General features: G+C 35.9%; 1 protein-coding gene across 11 annotated transcripts in view; it reads left to right on the forward strand.

The window, feature by feature from the left end:
• The window catches only part of LOC131437950 (hepatic leukemia factor), a 421,032-nt gene that overhangs the window by 382,115 nt on the left and 15,153 nt on the right, over nt 1-23,764 (forward strand). For 6 of the 11 annotated variants that reach the window (XM_058607647.1, XM_058607646.1, XM_058607651.1 and 3 more), the window contains 2 exons: nt 800-963; nt 23,334-23,562. In XM_058607647.1, coding sequence (XP_058463630.1) covers nt 800-963; nt 23,334-23,562 — 393 coding nt within the window. Of the gene's footprint in view, nt 1-799; nt 964-23,333; nt 23,563-23,764 lie in introns of those variants that run through there. The other 5 variants (XM_058607649.1, XM_058607652.1, XM_058607644.1 and 2 more) reach the window with 2 other exon arrangements.

Here is a 23,764-nt window from a genome sequence, read left to right on the forward strand (position 1 = left end):
TTGGTGGCTTGGTACGAAGACTTCAATATACGGGATCCCCCCGAGAAGGGACGGGCAGGGAGATCCGTTGGGGCAGTCACAATTTCACTTTCGCTTTCGTTCGAACGGAATTGAGTTGCTGTTATGCTGTTATGTTTTCCTTCTTTGTCCGTTTCTTTTTCTTCTCGGCTGTTTACGTTTGCTTTGGTGAATTTATTTACTACTGATCAAACCGCTTGCCGTCCACCGGTGGAACTGGTGTGTACGTTTGTTTGGGTGTATGTGTGCGTTAGGGTTTTCATGACTGGTGAAACCAGATGGAAACAGTGACGGTAGGACGGAAGATGGTCTCTATCATTGTGTGTTTTCCGCGAGATGCCTCGGTGCAATGCCGCGGGTGTTTTTTTTTTGCGTTCCAAAGAAAAGAAAAACAAAAGGTGCTGTAATCGTTAATGAGATTTATTACGCCGTCGACGATTTTCTCGTGTGAATTGTGAGCTCTCGGCTGCTGAACTCGGTGAGATTTATGAGCTTCTGTTTGAATGTCGTTTTTCTCGCTTCCGCCAACTATTTTTGCTATGCCGCTTGAGAGGATGATTACCTGCAAGGATTACTGATACATTTGTTGGTTCAATTAAAAGCTCATTTCGATAAACTTAAACCTTTGCCCGGAGCAATAAACTAACATTTGATCTTTCTCATCCCATACAGTGCCGTCCATCTAACCCGTGTGTGTTTGTGTGTGATAGTGCTGACTAAGTTTAATGTTTGCTGATTGCAGCACAAAATTTGAGCCAAACAAATCTATAATTAATAGTAGTCTTTCTATTTTCAGGTAAATCAAGCAATAACAAAGACATCTGTGGCGACGACAAACACAAAGAGGATGGAGACCCGTGGAACGTCGAGGCACAGGCGGCGTTTCTGGGACCGAACCTGTGGGACAAAACGCTACCCTACGACTCTGATCTCAAAGTGCACCAGGTGAGTACCGCTCCAAATGCTGTCTGCTCGTGGTTGTAAGAGCTTTCCTTCATTTTCATCACATATTTACTTATGTTACTCAAACGCAAATCAGAATAATCTGGGCATCATTCATTGAAGCATTTCAGAGAATTCCTGCGTATCAAATTTTAAATTTGTTTCAAAGTGACTGACAAAAGCCAGCTGACTATTGATTGGGATTGTTAACTTTGACAACCGCATTTTTTCGAGTTATTCGTTTGTCAATCTTATGTTCAGTAAAAGTAAAAAAATTGAATCTTTGCATACATACCAAATGTCATTAATTTGCAACTGAATTTAGAAAACTCTTCCAACTGGAATGAGTAATTGAGTATAAAGAAAGGATAACAGAAGTATTTTGGGCACTAATATATTTTGGTCCAGCGTACATATTGCTGAATGTAATCAAAATGAAGTACATCGTACTTCAAAATCCAGGATCAGAATTAGAAAGATTATTCCATTCTCTAACATATCAGGTATTCAAATTAATCACATTATGCTTGGCCAAAGTATCATACGGAACCAAAGTAACACATTTTGTAGCGGCAACTAGGGTAATGGTACCCCCATTCATAACATCTCCAGTCGTCATCTCATGCACGAAAACCATTAGGTAGAGTCAGATCTGCTATCTCAGTTTAACGGATTTACTCTAAGAGTAAGATGAAAATAGGTTCATTTGCTTTTCACGTCACTATAATAGCAGTAATGCACAATTTTCGAACTATTTTGTATGCGGTATTGCTTCTTAGAGCCGAAACCAAAATATTGTATCCGATTTTACCACAACTCGTTGATTGAAAGTCATGTAATCGGGCGACTCTACTAATAAGATGACTATTGGTACAATGGCAATACTTTAGATTGCAGATTAGAAGTGGGCAATCCGCTACCGAACTGTTCCAAGGAATCGAATCATTCAACTGAGCTGATGCACCTCGCCTCTATTTAACACTCCAAATACCAAGCCTCAAAAAAAGTTGGAACGGTAACTTCGAGCTGTCATAGCTCAGCTGTTTTTCGACGAATCTCAATAAATTTTACACTCTCGAATTTTGTGAAGTTCGTAGATTGATTCAAAAACTTTGTAGGAGATGATTGTTAAAGAAAAATTTGATTTTTCCAGTTCCAGTTTTTTTAACGCGCCCAATATGCCCTATCTGCTTTCCTATTATCTTTCCTTTGGCATTTTTTCGTTTTTTTTCGGTGCGTTTTATTTCTGGAAGTAGTACCTTCCAATGGTGAACAAATTTTGAAGGTCGGTTGACTAACAACAAAGTTATGACTCGGTAAAGTTGAAGTTTTTTTTTTGTTTTTGATTATAGAGGTTTTAACATTGTGGTCATTCACCTCTTCGGGCTAGAAAAGTTTTCTGACCCTATGTGCGGGGTTGGGAATCGAACCCAGGTGGGCAGCGTGAAAGGCATCGACTTACCCATCACGCTATACCCGTTCCCCCAAAAGTTGAAGTTCTCAATATCCGATTCGCGATGCAGGTGCCGCATGAATGCAGATAGGGCATATTTTGAGTTTGAAAAAAAAAGCTTGGAACGGGAAAAATCAGATTTTCACTAGTTTTTCCTAAACGATCGTCAATAATGATATACTTAAATTAATCTACAACTTCACAAAATTCGAGGGTGTAAAATATATCGGAATTGGTCAAGTAACAACTGAGCTATGATAGCTCAAAGTTACCGTTCCAACTTTTTTGAGGCTGGGTGCTTCGCGTAACCTTTTTAGGCTTGGTATTAAGAGTGTTAAAAGAACCGCAACTCACTAGCTCTGGTTTATTAAAAAAAATGGAGCCGATCGAAGATCAAAAAGAGTTAGTTCTAGAAGCGAACTTTCGGTCGCTCTTCAATACATTCATCTTTCCTTCTTTACCAGATACTATAAGTCATTGTCATTTTGCAGCGATTATCCAAGTGAGCGTTTTACCTATTTTTATATATATAAAAAATAGGTATAGAATTCGCTCAAACTTTCGAAAATTTTTCCGAGGCCCGGAGGGCCGAATGACATATACCAATCGATTCAGCTCGACGAACTGAGCAAATGTCTGTATGTGTGTGTATGTGTGTGTGTCCGTATGTGTGTTGTCAACTAAGAGGTCGAGATCTCAGAGATGGCTGGACCGATTTTCATCAAACTAGTCGCAAATGAAAGGTCTCCCCGTCACCCAAAACGCTATTGAATGGTTTTGAGATCGGATGTTTACTTTTTGAGTTATACAAAGTTTTATGTCAAAATTTTCAGTTTTTTGACAGTATCTGTCACAATTGACCTTGAAAACAGAATATGTTTTCAGACTTAGATTCCGCACGGTAATACCTATCCAACAAGCCATAGATTGTTAAAATCCGTCCATTTTTAACGGAGATATCGAAATTTTTCTGTAAGCGACTTTTCCCCCTATTCCAGCAGTAGGAGTTTTGAGCGCTGTATGACAAAGAAATGCTTGGGAGCAACGGAAAACACGATTTTTTATACTGTTACATACAATTGTTTCTAAGAACCAAAAGGATTGTGTACAGCATTCTTTTTCATGACATTTAGCCTCGGACCGATTTTGGCACGGCTCGTTTTTGGCAACATAATCGTTCGAACATGACATATGTAAACCAGATGATGGAAGAATTTTTTTTAATTATTTTGTTTTGAACTACTTACAGCAATAAATGCTGGAACAACATAACATCCATATACCATTCGAATCAGTTCGTCGAGATCAGCAAATGCGTGTGTGAAAAATAACTTCAATTAATTTTCTCGGAAAATTTCTTTTCTACAAATTCAGATTCATACGAAAAGTCGTATGCTCCCAAACAAAGTTCCTGCATTATGTTTGGTTCCGACCTCTGGTTTCGGAACTACAGGATGATATGTGAAACGAAATCAAAATTGTGTAACTCATTTTTCTTGAAGATGGCTGAACCGATCTAAGATGCAAATGAAATCTAAGAATCATCTAAGATTCAAATGAAAAGTTTCAAAGTTCTATAAAACATCTTGCTTTTCAGTCAGATCCAACTTCCGGTTTCGGGGATTGTATAAAAATGTCTATTCCACATAATTTAATCAGGTTTATCGGGTTAGCAGATTTGGATAGTCGATAAAAAAATTAACTTTTTTCAGTTTTAGTGGTATTCAGTTGTCGATCAGAAGGCACCTAAAAATTTAATTCGTGCTATGATCTCTCAAAGATGTCTTAACTGATTTTCAAATGTTTTGAAACAAATGTAAAGTGTACAGCTACTCAGGTGAATTTATCTGACTTCGGCCATACCGCTTTTAGAATTCCGGTTCCAGTATAAAATCGTTTCTCAAAGCTCAATCGTTTTCTCAAAAAAAGCCTAATCAAATTTCAGAAACAAAAATTTTAATTAAAACAAACTTATATACAAAAATTAATTATTTTATTCAATTATGACTTCCGGTTCTCGAATTACATGATGATGAATTTTTAAAATTCAAACCGATATAGAAGATGACAATCCCGAAAAGCTTCAAAGTTGAACTCAAAACTGTTGTAATTTATTCGTCATATGGCCATACGAATCGGTTTGGGTTATGCTGGTTCCTGAATACCGGCTCTGGAAGTACCTTAAATTACCGTAAACTCTAGAGTGGAACTTACATATCATGGCATGTTTAATCGATTATCACACTTCTAGATTCAAATTCGATCCGATTTGCAGTTTCGACATTACAGAGTAATGTGTGATTAAAATCTCAAATTGTCGCTTAAAACGAGGGTCATTAAAATAATGTCATGAAAACTTAAACACCGAAGAATATTCATGCAAAAAACACATGCGGATTGATAAAAATAGGTATCATCTCACTGCTAGGTGGATTAAACACGTTTTTTTCTCAATGATACCGAGAGCAACCTAAGGTTGCTGTCAGAGTGAAAGCGTTACGCGAAACGTCCAGGCGCGCGTGTGAGCTAGTTGCATTTGATCAATGCAAACCTGTCAGAGTGAATGAGATCTGTACTGATTTTCACTGATTTTTAAGAGCTAACGAGTCTTCGAAGAAGTTTTACAAGATTATAAAACGCTTCTTTTGAAAATGGCACCTTCATTTTTGTTAAGGGAGTAGTACCAATTTCGAATTTTACCCAAAAAATTTCTTTTTCTTATCTCGTTCTGAAGAAAAAACATTTGAAGTATTTTTTTTAGCTGAAGATATAAATAATGTAAAATAATTATTTTTTGAGATACATTCGCTTTATTTTAAAAACAGTTTTTTTTTGGATTTATCTACGTAGAACCTACATCTATTACCTAAGTATCTACTACAATGTATTAGATAGCATTTAAATGAGTAACTTTTCCCAATACTTTTCACAACCTAATCAATCAACTAGATAATCAATGTTACCTAATAAATCATTACAATATGTCACTTAGTCGCATTGCATTCGATCAATCAGTATCAGTTACGCTATCGTCCGAGTTTTCTGTGTCGCTAATTTCTTGCCCTGTATTTTCTTGTTCTGTTGTAAGTTCTACCATATCAATTGCTTCCAGTTGCCATTTTTTCCAAAAATTATCCAAAATTCAACACACATTTAAAAAGTGGAAACATGTTTTCTAAACAAAATGTGATAAAGTATTGTAAAAGTACAAACCTTTACGAAGAGATTCCATGTTAAAACGTGTAAATAAATTGAGTTATCGCGAAGCAACACGATTTTTAAGACGAGATGTTGATCGTGTGACGCCCTCCGTTTCCGAACCATTCACAGTTTCAACATGGCCATCCCGGGTTGGCGGTTCAGTGCATAGGACGTTGGTCTTACAAGCCAGTTGTCGTATGTTCGAGCCCCGAACTGGAAGCGTTCTTAGTGTCAGTAGGATCCATAGTACTAACCATGCAATGATTCCGTACACTATGAATCGGCTGCGAAGTCTGTTGAAACAGAAAGGCCAAATTCCACAAAAGGAATGTAATGCCAAGACTTTGCTTTACATGGCCATAGTGAAAATGAGTCACACGAATAGTACTCAAGATATTCTCATCGGAAATGAAATTGGAATAGGAATATTTCCTATAAGTATAGTAAAAACTTGCAGCATTAAGTTACATATTTCGCTTCGGCACAAGGTTTCCTAGGTAAAAAAGGAAAAATTATGTATAACTTTTCCAGAAAAGAATAAACCTATGCAGTACTTTCTACAAAATTATGGGATTTTATATTTTCTACAATTATTCCAAACAAAGTATGCATAAAAAAATAACTCGAAACAAGTTATGATTAGAAAACTAGTTTTAAGGGGGTTGCCATAATTCAATAACTAAAACTAACTTTGAAAAGGCCTAAAAAAAGTTCCATCGAGTTCCACTTAGATTTTTTTTTTGTAGGATTGGGCATATCTTTTCCAATAAATTTTGTAAAAATCAGCTGCATAAAGTTGCACTTCGGTATAAGGTTTTATCATATGTAAAAAAGATTAAATGTTGTATAACTTCGCCAGGAAACAACAAACCTATACACTAACTTCAATAAAAATATGGGATTTTTTATTATCTTCAATTATTCCAAACAAAGTATGCATAACAAAATAACTCGAAACAAGTTATGTATGAAAAACTTGGGGTTGACATAAAAACGCTTTGTATATCCGAAACGGTACGACATGGACTTTTAGTATATTTGACAAAGTAGATTATTTTCAATAGTTCTAAAACTTTGTAAACTTTTCCCAAGCCCCGACCAGGAAGAAATCATAGTGTCAGTACACTCAAAAAAATCCACACGTTAACCTTATGTGAAAAAACACGTAGATTCCAAAAATGGCTTTGTCATCGGAGTTTACGCGATCTTATTAACAACCAGCGGATCATGATTGAATATGAAATGAACCATATGTCAGAATTATTGCTGTTGTCACATATATTTTATGTGTCACGCACTTACTTGAATTCATTTTGTCATGTTCATTTTGTGCTCGCAATATGGCGTCAGTTGAAAAACCTAAAACAAACAACATAGGCCAAATCCCTTTTGACACTTATACGGTATTTATCACAGTGATTTTAGGGTAAATAATTGCTTATTGATTTTATCGACAGTTATGAAGTCTAGCTAATTTTTATTATACTTTCAGATCTAATATTAGTACCAATCAGAAGTATAATATAAGCGAATGTACCATTTAGTGAGTTCACTAAATGCCTCTGCGAACGCAATTCTCAACAACTTATCTGCATAACCAATTGGCATTACGCGAATTCTGTGCTCCAAAAATAAGAAACTGAAACACAATTCAATTTTGTTTTTTTTTCTACAGCGGAGTTCAAAAGGCAAAACCTCTAGATTGTGTTCCAGCACATCAATCACATCTTGAACTACTAGTTCCAGCTGAATGCATTCCTTAAAGGGAACAATGTTTGCTTCAGTTTAGCTGCTCCGGAGAAAGGATTTAGGACAATGCATTCTGTATTTTTGATATTTTTCGCAAGTGATTCAACAGAAACGAATTTAAAAGTAAAATTTTCAGAATATCTGCGTGCGAACAAAATTTATCGCAATATTATGTCCAACAGACTATGTAATCTATTAGTTTTTAATACCAATATACATTATTAAGATTCAATATAGAACTTTATAGTAATAATTACATAATGTGACTATTAAGTAAAATTCTGGTAAAAAGTAAGTTCAGATGAAATAAATTTTAGAGCACATTTTAAATGAACTTTGTATAAATTTCACAAAAGTATTCTATGGAATCTACGAAAAAAGTGGCGTAGATATTACGTGATACAAATGTGGACTAAGAGTTCATGAGTTCATTCTGTGCTATCTATACTTCACATAAGTATTACAAGAAAAGTTCTATGGATAAAAATCACATACGTTTTCACGTAGCATTGAAGTGAGGATTTTTCTGAGTGTAGGGTCGTAGTACTAGCCATGCAATGATTCTGTACGCTAAAATTCGGCTGCGAAGTCCGTAGAAAGTGAAAGGCCAAATTCCACAAAAGGAATGTAATGCCAAGAAAAAAACTTTGTAGAAGAAAAAAAGTTATGGTTACATTTTTTGTCAGAGTAGGTCATCAACAATTAGGGATAGACTCAAATTACGTGGTACATATTTTTAAATAATTTATTAAAAGCAACTATACGCATTAAAAGAACGCTTTGGCAGCTACTGATTTATGTCCACGTTTTTATTGATTCGAACCACTGTGCATCGCATTGAATCGCTTCGCTTCGGTCCGCGTTCCGCGCTCACTCTGACATCAACCTTAAGTGAGCTGATGTGTGTTGAGCTTCTAAATTGATTAGATGCACTTTGCCGAACTTAACGGTTCAGATCCGCGCAAATCATACTCCGATTTCGACTGAGCTTTGCACACAATTGCTGCATGACAATCAATTATTATTTATTTTATTTTATTAGATTACTTGAGCTGATTTAGCTAAATTTGCCATCGATCCCGGTAAAAAATTCAAATCACCGTCCAAGAAAATACGGAATGTTTATTGTTATGATTGGAACCATAACTTTACGTTAAGGGCTGAGGACAGTACCGTAAAGTGGTAGCTTTTTTGCTATTTTCCCGTTTCAAATTAAATTTTCTTGGAAGCGGTGCAGAGTATAGAAAAACTTACCCGACAATGTCTTCGAAATTTCGTTGAGAATATTCTGTGAAATTTTCAGAATGATTCATTGAGTTTAGCGGTCGTGTTGTATTTTTTTCTGACTGAAGAACTGCTGAAAATTGGAACGTTCGGAAATGCATACCTCTACTTGTTCATCGAATATCTCGGCTTTGAAGGCTTGTATCATAAATCTACCGTGACAAAGTCTAGATAATTTAGTTTAGATGCGATTAGTACATAAAAACATATATGTTATCGCGATAAAAATAAAGTCTTGTATTTTTCTGTAAAACAAAGTCAGTTTCAATGCATCAGCCATTTTTTTCCGCTTTGGTTTCCTGATAGCATACTGAAACAGGAGAGAGAAATAAAATTGGCTCGACAAGGCTCCCAAACACAGAGACATTCAATCTTTGTGAAAGTTGAATATTTTTTTCAATTTTCATTGAAATCCATGTAATGTCCAATCCATACGATAGATTAATGTGATAAAACTTCTCATCAAAATAATAAAATATATACTGGCAACCCGGTGCAGTTTGCTCATATACGAGAGAGTACAAGAGAAATACGATGCGCAAAGGGAATTGAGCGAGCCACGTGGTCGATTAAAACTCAACACGTGATCCTCTGTACTCAGACCTTAATGCGTTGCATGTCTTTTGAATAATTGGAAGGCAAAAAACTTGGAGATACGGCTTTTGTTTTAATTTTATAACTTCGGTCAATCTTATAATTCTTGAAAATGCATTCAATTTTAGTGTTTTTTTTTTATATTGTAATTGAACTATTCCAGCAATAAAACTTCATATACTACGATTTAAATGATACTTTGCATACGTGATCAATTTGGTAAAACAATTTATTTTTCAATTATGAAGACACTTATCTGACTCAAGACTGGCTTTTAATGCGGGCGAATGATGCAAAATATAAATTGCATTTCAAATCTAAATATCTCAAAAATCGGTCACTATGGGTAAATTTGTTACTTTTTCGTTATGTATTCTATTGTTTAACTGATTATTTTTCATAATGAATTTAAAGCTTGAAGAGCCCTAAAATAGCTTCAACTGTAACGTCTTCAACAAATGTGGATTTTTAGTTTTACAAGCAGGAAAATCCTGGTTGTTTAAAATAACAAAACGATTAGTTGCCCATCAGACAAAAAAAAAAGTTTTTTAAAGCCCTGATTTCGCAGATACAAACAAAATATGTTTCCTTTAAACTAGAATATGGTTGTTCTAACCATGATGATAGTAAGATTCGACGATAATTTTTGCATCAGAAATACCTGCTTTGAAATTATCAACATAGATTTATATGAAATGACTGCGCATTGATTGAATCAAACCAGAATGGTTATTGTCACTATATCAACCGAAAATTTTGTTAGAATTATCCGGATTTTTTTTTATTTTCATAATATTTTTCTCTGCATGTAGTTAAAATAGTTTTTTTTTGTTTTATTTATAGAGGTTTTCACATTAATGTCATTCGCCTCTTCGGGCCAGAAAAACTTTCTGACCCTATGTGCAGGGATGGGACTCGAACCTAGGTGAGGTGCATGAGAGGCACCGACTAACCCATCACGCTACACCCGACCCCAAGATTGTTGTTGAAAATTTGAAGACTTTTTTTTGTTTTATTTTTTCGGTAACGACTCCATTTTTGTACATTTCACGATCAGAAAGAAAAAGGGCTTAAGACAAGAACCAGAGTTTTTTATAAGTTTCATATTTCAATATTTCGAGAATGGATGATTCTAGGCGTGAATTTAGTGCTTTTGATCTGTAAAAATATTTTCTAGTGTTTAATTGACTTTTTTAATCAAGGTCTTGAATTTTTGAAAGTCAGCATAATTTTTCTAAAGACATGAATTATATTAACGTCAATGTATTGGTATCCATAACAGGTTCAAAATAAAAATCACGAAAATGTTTTTTCTTATTAAAAAATTTTCAGTAAATTTTTAAATTTTAGGAAAAAGATTTTTTTTCAGTATTTAGATTTTTAGGATGACCAACCTGCACTAAAAACATGCGACAACTGACTTACGAGATCAGCACCTTGTACTATCAGCTACCTAATTCGCGTTACTAGAGTTTATACCAATTGAACTTATTCATTTTCCACTGGTACAATGTGCTATGATTATTCGACAACGATTTTGGATATTTAGTATAGGGCACTCTTCGGTAGTGATGGATGATGATGTTTTAGATCGTTTCAGCATCAAGCTTATTCTATAGAATCTTCTTCGATCACTCTTTTCATCATGCGTAGAAGAAAACATTGTTCAGTTATCTAACTCTCATTCAAAGCCAGTTTTCCATATGATTTCCTGATCCTACATCGTATGATTGTCGATTACTCATTGGTTGTTGTATAATTTCCAATGGTCAGTAATCATCACCAGGCAGACCACGAGGCAACATCACAGTTGAACGACCTGTGCGGGAAAAATCTCTACTTTCCGACAATTTCGTTGTGATTTTCTCTCTCTCTCTCTCTCTCTCTCTCTCTCATAAATGAGCCACTTTCAGTTTCTTTCGGAACAGCTGGTCCGGCAAGCAAGACAATGACCAAAGAAGATGCAATCCAATCAGTGCCGAATTGTGGCTTGCGTCCGCCCGCCTGTTTGAACAATTGCCTACGCTATGAAGTTTGTGGCCTTTCTTCACCAGCGTCCTCCAGCTCCAGCGATAAACTTTCGCTCTCGAACCGGGGAGTATCAACCCAACGGTTACTGGGTAATTTATGACGAAAATCATCATCGCAACTGATCAATCATCAGCGAACTTTAGCTGACTGGCCTCCAGACACCGAAGAACCACAGAAATCAGCTATCTTTACGCCATTGTTTGACGAAAATTGATGCAACTTTCACTTTTAACCGAAAACTTCATAAACGGGCGTTCAGAAGACTTGTGGGAAAGATAATATTGAAAATTAAAGACTGCTGATGTTTTTATATTTTTTGCTGGCCGAAATTGACCACTACCTGAAGGAGCCCACGGAGACTCTGTGTTTCCAAATGTTCTTTCTTTTGTTGCAGAGTTTGTTTTCATCGCCAGTTTCGCGTCTGGTCCGATTTCTATCCAGACAAACGATTGGTCTTCGACAAGTCTACACGGAGGTTGTTGGAAGGGGACCTGGTGTGCTGATGAGGTCTTGTTTGCGCCAGGTTGCGTAAATATTTAAGCATTGAGCTGCTCGCTGCGTCTGGATGAGTACGCTTCATTGAATATTGGTTTCATTATTTTTTAAAAGGTAGTGGAATTAGATAAATACGACAATTGACAATAGTAATACAGATACGTATTTCGAACGCTACTTGTGACCGTCAACAATTTTAGAATGAAAAATATCATCAATATTTAATAACGATATTGCTATTGACATCAAATTGACTGTACCTGTGCTTTAGTACCTAATATGCAGACGTACGTTATTTTCTGTCACCTGCACTTATCACATTATAGTGCACACCTCATAACGATTCCTCACTAGTATACCAATCATCCAATACTTCTTATCCCCTCTAATACTTTCCAGAAGGAAACAACTTATTCAGTAATCATAACTTTGAGATATGGCTAGTTTCAATATTGTTTACCCACATTATAACCTCATGGGTTGTAAAGTCCCGGGCCTAACAAAGAGAACACGATTTTTTTTAGTTCAATATTAACTTTATTTATCAACGTAATTTCCATCAAGACCAACGCAATCATTCCAGCGCCGCTCTAACATTTCAATTCCATTTTTGTAGAATGATTTATGTTTTGCTTCAAAATAGACCTCAGTTTCAGCGATAATCTCTTCATTCGTGCGAAATTTCTTACCGGCGAGCATTTTTTTCAGGTCTGCGAACAGCCAGTAGTTGCTAGGAGCCAAATCTGGCGAATACGGTGGATGTGGGAGCAATTCTGTGTTCTCCATCATCGGTGCCTCTGTGACCACGTTTGAAGTCAGCAAACCAACGTTTTATTGTTGTTTGTGATGGAGCGGAGTGTCCATTACACTTTTTAAGCCATTGCTTCTTCCCATCAAGAAGCAGTATAAAATTAAAACACGTCATTGTTTTTGATCCATTGTTCTGAAAATAACAAAAGTAGTGTCACTCTTAACAAAATAACTCACAAACTAATGAACAGAATATCATAAAATTTTACCAGCTGTCGTTTAAAGGTTGATTTTAACTGCAAAAAACGTGATTAATCCACCTAGCAGTGAGATGATACCTTTTTTTATCAATACGCATGTGTTTTTGCATGGATATTCTTAGGTGTTTTAGTTCTCCTGACATTATTTTAATTATCGTCGTTTTAAACGGCAAATTGAGATTTTAATCACTCATTACCCTGTAATGTCGAAACTGCAAATCGTATCGAATTTCAATCTTAACGTGTGACAATCGATTGAACATTCCATGAGATGTCAAAGTAAGTTCCACTTTAGAGTTTTTCGTCATTATTTATGGTACTTCCAGAGCCGGTATTCAGGAATTAGCATAGCCCAAAATGATTCGAATGGCCATAAATTATTACGCCAAACAATTTACATGAAATTTATAAACTCATCATCTGTAATTCCAGAATCGGATAAAATTCACCAATTTTGTATGGGACCTTAAGTCCTGTAATATTTGTTTTTGAAGTTCGATTTGGTCTTTTTTGAGAAAATGATTGAGCTTTGAGAATCGATTCGATACTGGAACCGGAATTCTAAAATCGGTGTAGCCGAAATCAGTTAAATTCACCTGAGGAGTGTGTAGACATCTTTGAGAAATTGTAGTGCGAATTAAAATTTGGGGGTACATTCCGAATCCAAAAACGAATACCGCTCAAACTGAAATAAATTTATTTGGTAATCGACTATAATAGACACACACACATACACACACACACACACAGACAGACATTTGCTCAGTTCGTCGAGCTGAATCGATTGGTATATGACATTCGGCCCTCCGGGCCTCGGAAAATTTTTCGAAAGTTTGAGCGAATTCTATACCTATTTTTTATATATATAAAAAAAAGGTAAAAAAGGTGACTGCAATATAACTAGTGTCATCTATGTGTTAGGTTCGGGACTTTTCTGCCCATGTATTATACATTTCATCCGAAATAAACAACATTATAAATCATCGAGTGCTTGAGAGAGGGTGTAATCTATTTTCTATTAGAAATTTGTGGGCTCACCTGGTAGCCACATACTAATGTCAAATTTCTACAGAGCTAATTCAGCAATACAGGTTACTGTTGTTTTTCGGCTATCATTGGTTGGTGCTATGTACCAATTGTCACTATAAGTCTTTCCAGTTTGGGGATCGAACATACGATGGGTATAGTTTCGAGTAACAATGAGAAATAAGTGTCGTTCGCCGACCGATTGTAGGTTCCTATAAAAAATAAGTATAATTGAAATTTTACAATAAAAATACGCCTTTATTTTTGTAGAACTGACTGATTTTTCATTATTTGAATTAGATCGTCTTTTCCATTCACAAATGCTGATCGTTTGTAACGCTATACATTTTTGAAATCTAGCCTGTAGTATTTTGATGGTTCTGAACAGGGCTGGGAAAATCAGGATAAAAAAATCGTAAAATCGAGTTCACTGCCGAAGAAGATTACTTGTGATCTTTCCCAATAAAGATCACTACTGTTCTTATCTTTGTAAGATCAGTTGATCAGTGACCTTTAAATCACATCGATCAAAATCGGCACTGATCTTCCGCCAAAATCGGTAGTGATTTTGAGCTCAAATGATTCTTGATTCGATCAGCTTTGAACATCGTGGAAGAAAATCACATATGATCAAGATCAGACATGAGAGTCGATTGATTCACGTCTTAAATCGTTGACCCTCCGACGAGGAGTGTGAAAATTAGTGACAGTAGTAATGCCACAGGAATTTATTACTAAGGATAACGCGTGTTGAGACTCTAAAAGTCGTGGAAAATTGTCAATTGTTTATATTTGGGGAATGTTCTTTTAACACTTCTTATCACCAGAGTTGGGAAAAACCGGTTTCGTTACGGCACAATTTGCGTAGTTTCAACATATGTTCTTGTTTGATGCACCCCGTGTTCGATTTCGCAAGCGGTTGTTTGATTCGCAATAAACTTGAAACTAGATTAAGAGAAATGAATGCAAGATGAAGGTTTTATGAAAATAATAAGCTTGGATCGTAATCACATTGATATTGTTGACTTGACAACTGTCACTACGCTGTAGCAATACGCAATGCAGAATTAGTTAAAAAAATATTTCACATTACATACCCAAGTAACAATTTATGTTATGCTAGCTTATTTATGACTAGTTTGCAACCAGAAATTTGAGTTATTGTTACTAAAATCTAACCACTTGCGTGACTCAAAAAGCGCAGTTTCTACTAGTTTCTATGTCTGGTAAAAAAAAGTTGTCGTTACGTTGTAATGTCATACTGAAATAACTTATTTTCCATAACTTGAAAATAACTTATTTACCAGGAAACTAGTTGAAACTGTGTTGCCATCGACATTATAAACATTGAATGAATCCATAGGGCTTTTCTATCAACAAAAAAAGATAGTATAGTATTTGAAATTACAAATTTTATACAAGGTACAAATTTCACAACGATTTTAAAACTGTCGAGCGGAATTAAATTTTAATTAACTGGTTTTTATGCGCCTTCAATCAAAATCTGTTTTTGAAGATATGAACAATAGATGACGAAAAAACCTTAAGTTCAGAATGCTCAAAATTAATCCAAGTAGAGTGATTTTTCATTATATTAAATTCATATATTATGATAATTATAATATTATCACAATCGATGTTCAACTCCTATATTATTTTCTTCGTGTTTATGACAGTGCACAGAACAAAAATGACTATTCTGCCCTTCCCTATTTTCGACAAAAAATAGTTTTGAAAAAAGTAATATCCTGGTTTTATTTATGTTTCATACACTTCTTGAGACTCCACATTGTGTTCGCCATATTCAAGCCAATAAAAGTTTTTTTGGTTGCATTTTTGTTATCGCTACGTTGGGCAAACCTATCGATAGCTATCTGAATCAACGCAGAGATTGTATGTTATATAAGTTATTGCTATATCAATTCACAGTAACGATTCACATATACGTTAACGTATTTATAATGGTTTCGCAACGGAAAATAAACCTTTTTTCAACTAGTAGCTAAAAGCATAGCTGTGATTAAAGACATGTTAGAATTAAGTAACGATAACTTACAAGTGATAATTAGTTCAATGTTTACGTTATAAAGAAACACTGCTGTCACCTTGTTTTAACCAGTATAACATAAAAAACATGTTCATGCTCTTGTTGCAACACAGTTGGGTTAAGTGGTATCAAAACTAGTTACGGGTTGCTACTATTGAAGTCAAATAAACTTATTTTCAACTAGTAACTAGAAGCATTGTTGTGATTAAAGGTATGTTTGGATTAAGTAACGATAGCTTATAAATTATATTTAATTCAATATGACACAAAGATGTTATGATTGGAAACCTAAATAACTATTTCGTAACTAGATGAAACATTGCTGTCACCATGTTTTAACCAGTATAACATAAGAAACATATTCGTGCTCTTGTTGCAACATAGTTTGGACTTTGTCGTATCAGAACTAGTTGCGGATTGTTACTTGGGTAATGATTATAGCGACGAAAGACTTTGTTTCACTTCCCCAGCTGGTTGATGCTGATGATGATGCTCATGCACTATTTCGATTAAACCCAAGAAAACGCAATTTGACATGAATTTAATTTATAGAAATAACTGGAGCGCAGGGTTTGACAGGAGCAACGTTTGAGTTGCCGTAGCAAAATCCTGCACTCCTGTTACTTCTGTGTATAATATTCAAGCTAAATAGGGTAGGCACAACATGCTTCGTGATTGAACATGTTTCCTTATTATTATAATTACTATTAATCACAGCATATATGTTAGTGTTATTTGCCAATTTGCACTTCGCAAACACGGTATTGCTGAATAATTATATTTTCAGAAGTGACAGCTATGAATTCTTCGAACCTAATCAATGGCTCAATAGTAGCTTCGAAATAAGGATAAGCTTCAAATATGATCATTATCTAACGGGGATTGGGAAATTGACATGTGAATTCAATGAAAACCGCGAAAATGTTACCACAAGGACGGGACTCGAACCCGTAGCTAACTCCTAACCGGTGAAATTGTGTTAGTAATTAAACTTCCCTGCATATGAAAACACATTAAGAGAAAGTCCAATTAATCAGACGGAAACCAGGCATGCTTCGCTCTCTACGGCATTCAACTTTACTGTCCTAAATCGGAGAACATATCAACAGTAACATATATATCACACCGATCACAAATCTATTCTTCTTCTCTTCTACTTTGCCTTCGACACTGATTCGAGATTTTGTTTTTATCTATTTTTGCTATCTACGCGGTTTTCATTATATTCAATTGCATTCACATGTCATTTTTGCAATCTTGAGTCTACACATCATATAGTTTTTGCGAATATCGGTAAAATTTTGACTGACTTCCAAACAGCTGACGCTTCGACAATCAGTTCAGCTAAAGTTCAATTTCCTGAATGTTCGGTAGGGTTGCACTAAACACCAATCTGACTTTAATAAACTGTAAAAAAAATCAACTAATTTCGACCAATAAATTTATTTTATTAAAATAAGTTTACCATATAAGAAATTGGCAAGAATACATTTAATGTAAAGTTTCCGCAGATCTCGCATGCGTAAATTTTCCACTACCAAAAATTAACCAATTTGACAGCAAATATTCCTATCGAAGTGTTCAGCAATTTTGAATGAAAATCTTCATTATTTTAAATTGTTTCACTCAAAATTGGCATAAATTTTACTGAATTGTGAAAAGGTTTACTTCAGAGACTATGTCAGCGATATGAAAGTCAATGTTCCCTAATATTGTTATAGGATTTTCACGAAATCCAGTACAATGTCAAAACTACACGAAATGGTGCTGGATGACTGGAAATAGAAGGTGCGCGAGCTAACAGGTGCCACAAAGATTAATACTGAGCGCAATTACCATAGTTTGAGTAAGATTATGCAGATGAAAAAGATGTCCGCCGGATGCCGCGGATGCATTCTCAGAACTAAAATGACGAACGCTAGCGCACTTTGGAAACATGCTTGGCTATGCTGATGCAGATGCGGCATCCAGATTGTTTTTGTTGCTGCGAAAGCTTTTGCAGTTTTGGTATTCTTCAAACGCAACACTCAAGACTTTAATTACGTGTATTTTCTTTAGATTGCTTACATTGCACTAGTGCGCAGTATTCTGGAATACGCAATTACAAAAAGGGCACGAAAGTCAAAAGTGTTTCGCCCTATTTGCTTTTCGAAGACTACCTTAACTGAATCTTCTTCAATTACCACGTTACGAGAATCACTGTGCTCTCATCAACCGACACACTGTATAAAATGAACATTTCCTAAGTGGCTCTTCGTTTTCGATTCACTGACTGATAATATCGGTTAACGTAAAGTCTTCATTCATTATCCTGGTTTTCCGGAAATTTCGGATGAAATTTCATGAAAATAGATTTGACTGAAATCCAATAGAAATCTATGAAGCCATATGAATCAATTCCTGTGAAAATCGTCCTAGTTGTTTCTGGGAGCTATGTTTTGTGAGCTATGTTTTGTAGTTTTTGACCGTTACTAAGAAGATTGTTTGAAAAATCGATAAGAGTTATATATCGAAATTTTTGAACACTCGTCACGCTTCCGAAGCCGCTATATTTGTACATTGTCATTTATTAAAATAGACTCCGGAAATTTAGGGTTTACACACTCAATACCCTGTACTCCGTACTAGGAAACTGTATGATATGAGATAGTTAAAACCAATTTTTTCCCTTTTAACAAATAGAATATATGAATATTTACTTATGTGGCTAATTATTTTTTATGCTAATTCAGAAATTCTTTTCAGTTCATTAATTACTTTTAAGTCTGCACTCACCCTTAAAGGTACTTTAGAGGCACTGAAGGCGCACCAAGAATTAGGTATAAAGCTTGCTTCAGATAGAATTGGAACAAAGACAATTGCCTGTATTTCAGTTATTTATTTTTGAAGATCTTCTTTTATACGAATGTAGCGTTTTCTTCATACGGAAAATACGGATAAAATTATTCGTCACGGTTTTGAAGGAATTCTCGAATTTTCCCTGTAACACGACTCATTAGGCGGCGCACACCTTCTTCGTCCATCGTTTTAGCTACCTTATTCCACCAAGTCGTCATCTGATTGATGTCTTTGACAACCTTTCCCTTTGCCTTAAGTCTTCTCTTCATGATTGCCCAGTATTTCTCAATAGGGCGGAACTGGGGGCAGTTGGGTGGGTTAAGGTTTTTCGGAACAAACTGGACCCCTTTCTCTGCATACCATTCTTGAACGACTTTGCTGTAATGACAGCTTGCCAAATCAGGACAAAACATTACGGGATGGTCGTGGGATCTAATGAACGGCAAAATTCGTTTTTGGAGACACTCTTTTTGGTAGTCATTGTCCTATTTGTAACGAAAACTTTCGTTTTTTTTTGCCACAGCTGCAAATACCCTGCCAAATCATAAATTCTCTTGCAAATTTGTCGGCAAAAACAAATTTAAATTTGGCTGGAACATCCCCCCGAGCCGTTGCCAAGTAAAATTTTTGACCTGGGGTTTGCCCGAAGGCAGCCTTGACATAGGTTTCATCGTCCATCAGAAGACACCCGTCGAACTTGGTCAGCACCTGGGCATATAGTTTCCGAGCACGAATTTTGACCACACTATTATGTTTTATGGTCCGATTTGGCTGTTTGCTAGCTCGATACGACTTGATTCCTTCCCGGAGTCCAGTTCTCCTCACTGTACTATGGGCAGCACCGAATTTTCTGGCCAAATCACGGTCGGACAGATTAGGATTCTTCTTAATCGTCTTCAAAATCTTACCACGCAGTTTCCGGTCGACAGTTCCACTCCGATGATTGGCTTGAGGCTTCTGAATCGTCGTCAATGTTTCCTTATACCGTTTGATAACGCGCCATACGGTATTTCTGGGCAATTTCAGCTGTTTAGCTAGCCTAGATGCAGACCACAATGGATTTTCCAAATAACTGTGCACATTTTTTCCCTTCTTTCTGCTTCCATGTTGATTGTTTACAAAGTACAGTCGGTTTGCGGAATGTCAAAAATCATATGTGAAGCTGACAAAATTCCCAACACGTGGGCGCCAAGAACTTCCAAAAAAAAAGCTCTTCACAAGATGTAAAAAAAACACATTCCAAAGAGGAACTTTATACTTTGTTCTTCGTCTAATATAATAGAAAATACTTCATCTGTTTGTATCGTCCTGCTCCGACTGTAGTACAGAAAAGTGGTAGGACTGAATACAAACCTTTAACTTCCAGGCTGAACTGATATATTTCACACTAGCTCGAATCTGGAAAGTGTTGAATTCTTTCTTTGAATTACACTATACCAAAAGACTCAGCATTTTAAATTGAAAAATAACAATAATGTTTTTTATGTTTAGTACACCAGAAAATATGCATGATTACATCCTCTCACATTAAAATAAGATATAATCTCATCAACGGATTTGTAAAAGAACGGGTGGGTAATGTCAGAGACATAACCGGATTGACGTGAATACGAATAACAATGACTGAAACTCTTTTGCATACTTAATTTCACCGCATGGCTCGACATTTAAATTGCAAGTGTAAATCCTTTCAAATCTCATTCAAATTGATTCATATTGAAATCTATAGATATAACACTTGAATCTTGTCAACGAAAAAGTTGATATACTCCAAATCCATTACACTCAATATTCAATTCAATTTTCAGACAATTGCCTATTAGTGGGAAGAAATCGATTTTATTCGATTGTACACTTAATTCTTATATTAATTTCTATTTTTATATAGAATGCATGAGAGTTTGTCAGTTGAATGTCGTCAGTTGGATATTTAGTCACTAATAGTTTTAAAAATATGAGGGGTTTAGCAGATCTATACTTAGTACATCTAATATAAACATCCTTTTCGTTATCAATTATAAGAGAATTTTGGTTATAAATTGAATGACTAAATTGACCGTCGTTAGTTTACTTGTTTTACTAGCGAGCAAAACGTGTCGTAAACCCACTGCTCTCAATCACTGAAAATATTCTGTATTGTGTCGGCTTTGCACGATACACTTTGTGCGATGATTCGTTCAATCAATGCGGATGGAGTTTTGCGCACCTTATTTTGGTACTGAATTTCTCCTTAATGCTTGATCATACCAAACATTTAAAAAAAAATCCTGTATTTTGAGTTATTTATAGTTATCTCATACTACTGAAGTTTTTTTCATGAATTGTTGATCATATTCCCTATGGCATGAAAAAAAAAATATGTTGCTGTGTTGAATGCAATTCTTGCACGGAGTGAATTTTGATAAGGCGCCCATTGTAATGTAGGACGTATTCACGTCAAAATACTGTAAAATTCTTCTAGTATACATTGTATCATGAAATGTCACTGCACTCAAATTGCAGTTGCTTATTTTTATCTAAACTCGACTAAATTCCACTTTCTCATAAAATATAAAAACGTAGTTTTCAACAGGACCTTGATACTCTCAATGAACATTTTTGTCTTAAGTTCTGTAATGAGAAGCGAGCTGAATTGGAATGGTCGCTTAGTATTTTGTGGATAGTTTTGTGAGTTGATTTATGTCAGATAAACTGAATTTGTTAAATAATAGTTTGATGCACAGAACGAACCAACAGAACCGGAATTGAATCAAACGAGTGCAGGCCCATCGATCAATCTTTCTGGAGTTCCGGTGAAAACCTTGCCCATGGGCCCGCTTCAAGATGTCAAAGATTGTCTACTTTTTCGAATTTCTGACGTCTTTCTGCCAGAGAAGCAACGCAGCGCTTTTATTGCCACGTCTGAAGATCGGCGGTTAGAAATAGGGGTGGCATTATGTATCTCGATTCGACTAAAATTTTATCGAATCGGCTATGTTCCGTATTATGGTTCTCAATTCGAAGTCGATCATCGAACTTTGTTCGACTTCACTTGAAGAAGTATTAGATTATCGAGAAGTTTTGGCATTATGGAACCAAAACAATAGAGCTTGTAAACGACTGAGCTCAAGGGAATTTATATTGGGTGCTGCTTATATCTGAAAATTTTGAATTTGTATGGTTTAATTTAGAGATTAATTGACAAATTATGGTATGGTTCGAACAATTTTAAAGTATATGGAATATGTCAAAAGCATTACCATTTCGTTATCTCGTGATATTAGCGTGTATTTGACTCTTCAATAGTACCTAGATAGATTATAAATACAACAAAGAATGAATTGCTTCTGGCATCTTAGAGCTAGAGCAATTTTTTTTTCTAATTTTCTAATTTTATTTTCGATTGTCTTGCAAACAAATAATCAATCGAATCTTCTATGGGAATTCTAAGGAAGTTTAATAACTGATCGGATGCGAAGAAGTTGTACATTAAAAACGGAGATTTCAAACAACTTAATTGAACTGTCAACTTAGGATTAAACCGTGTTTGCATTTATCTTCCTGCGCGTTTCATCGATAAAAATTGACGTCTGAAAATCGACGTCGTTTTTGTTTCTAAAGCCGTCGAAGAAGAAGGATAGTCTTTCTCAATTTTTTGTAGTGTGCTAAACAGAACGTACTTCGTTAAGCGCTTATCAACTCTGTATAGTAAGTAAGTTTAAACTGATTGAGTATATGCAGTATTGAGACACGTTTTATGAGCTCGCCGAATAGGTTGACACATTTAGTAGCTTGTTTCAGGGGATCTCCTTTTATTGAGAATGATTTATTTATTGATAATCTAACCACTAATCAAACAGGTTAAGCAACAGTTTCGGGTAGCCTACAAATAAATTTTAGATTGACGTTTAGCTCGTTTGATTGGTAGTTAAATCATTGAACAAATATATCCCCCACACAGATTTATGACTTCTCCTGGATTACATTATGACATACAATAAAATGAACTTTCAGAACTTTTCAACAGTGATCTATCCCCATAAAATTAGAATCTAAATGCGTGGCTGCCGGAGTTGGCAATAATTAGTTAAACAATCAAACGAGTGCTAAACGAAATGATAACTTACAGTCTTCAGGAAATAAAACCTCTGATCGACTAAGAGTTTCAGTCTGCCTCGTTTCTACGGTGAAGTCAGCGAAATCGTACATTTTTGCATTATAAGTTAATACCCTTTGCTCTACTGTTTTAGTGAAGGTGAAGAGCGATTTGAATTAGTGCCTTTCCAATAGATGGATGTGAGAAATAGTGAATATCCAAAACATACACAACATACGTGTACAGCAAAATGGTTTTATCGGGTTATTTCTGAGTTGTGATGTATTTCTTGACTCAACGAAAGAAATGTACTACGGATTTGGTAAGAATTTCGCGTTTGAGTTCATCGTCGAAGCAACGTAAACTTATTTCATTAATCACTCTCAATTTGTTTCATGTTGTGTTTCGATAAGAGGTGCAGTTAAGTTGATGCCAACGTTAAAAAAAGCATTCGTTTAGACAAATGACGACTCATTATTCATTTACATAAATCTATCAGAAACCTCTGGTTTAACCAAAAATTTTGCTGATACAAACCAACTAAACCCGTTCCGTTTTCTTGTTTCACAGTATGCCGACCTCGATGAATTCCTATCAGAGAACGGTATCCCGGTGGACGGCCTTCCGAGCAGTCACCTGGGCCACTCGACCAGCCTCAACGGCCGCTCCGACAGCTTGGTGCAGTGTGCCGGCCTTTCGCTGGGCCTCAGTCAGGTGACGACGAAACGAGAACGCTCCCCATCGCCCTCAGATTGCATGAGTCCGGACACGATAAACCCACCGTCGCCGGCCGACTCGAGTAAGTAGACCCGCCCTTTCAGATATACACAATCCCCACCACCAGGCATCCTGGCCTGCCATGCCCTGCCCTGTCCAGCTTTCACTGTCCTCCAGGGAAAAAAACGTCCTTCCAACCAGCAAGAGAGAGAGAGCGAGAGCAAAGCTACAAGCTACAGCACGCAAACGAAGCTGCCTGTTTTGCATTGGTTCGGACCGTTTTT

The sequence above is a fragment of the Malaya genurostris genome, chromosome 3, assembly GCF_030247185.1.
Source record: "Malaya genurostris strain Urasoe2022 chromosome 3, Malgen_1.1, whole genome shotgun sequence".
Classification (NCBI taxonomy): domain Eukaryota; kingdom Metazoa; phylum Arthropoda; class Insecta; order Diptera; family Culicidae; genus Malaya; species Malaya genurostris.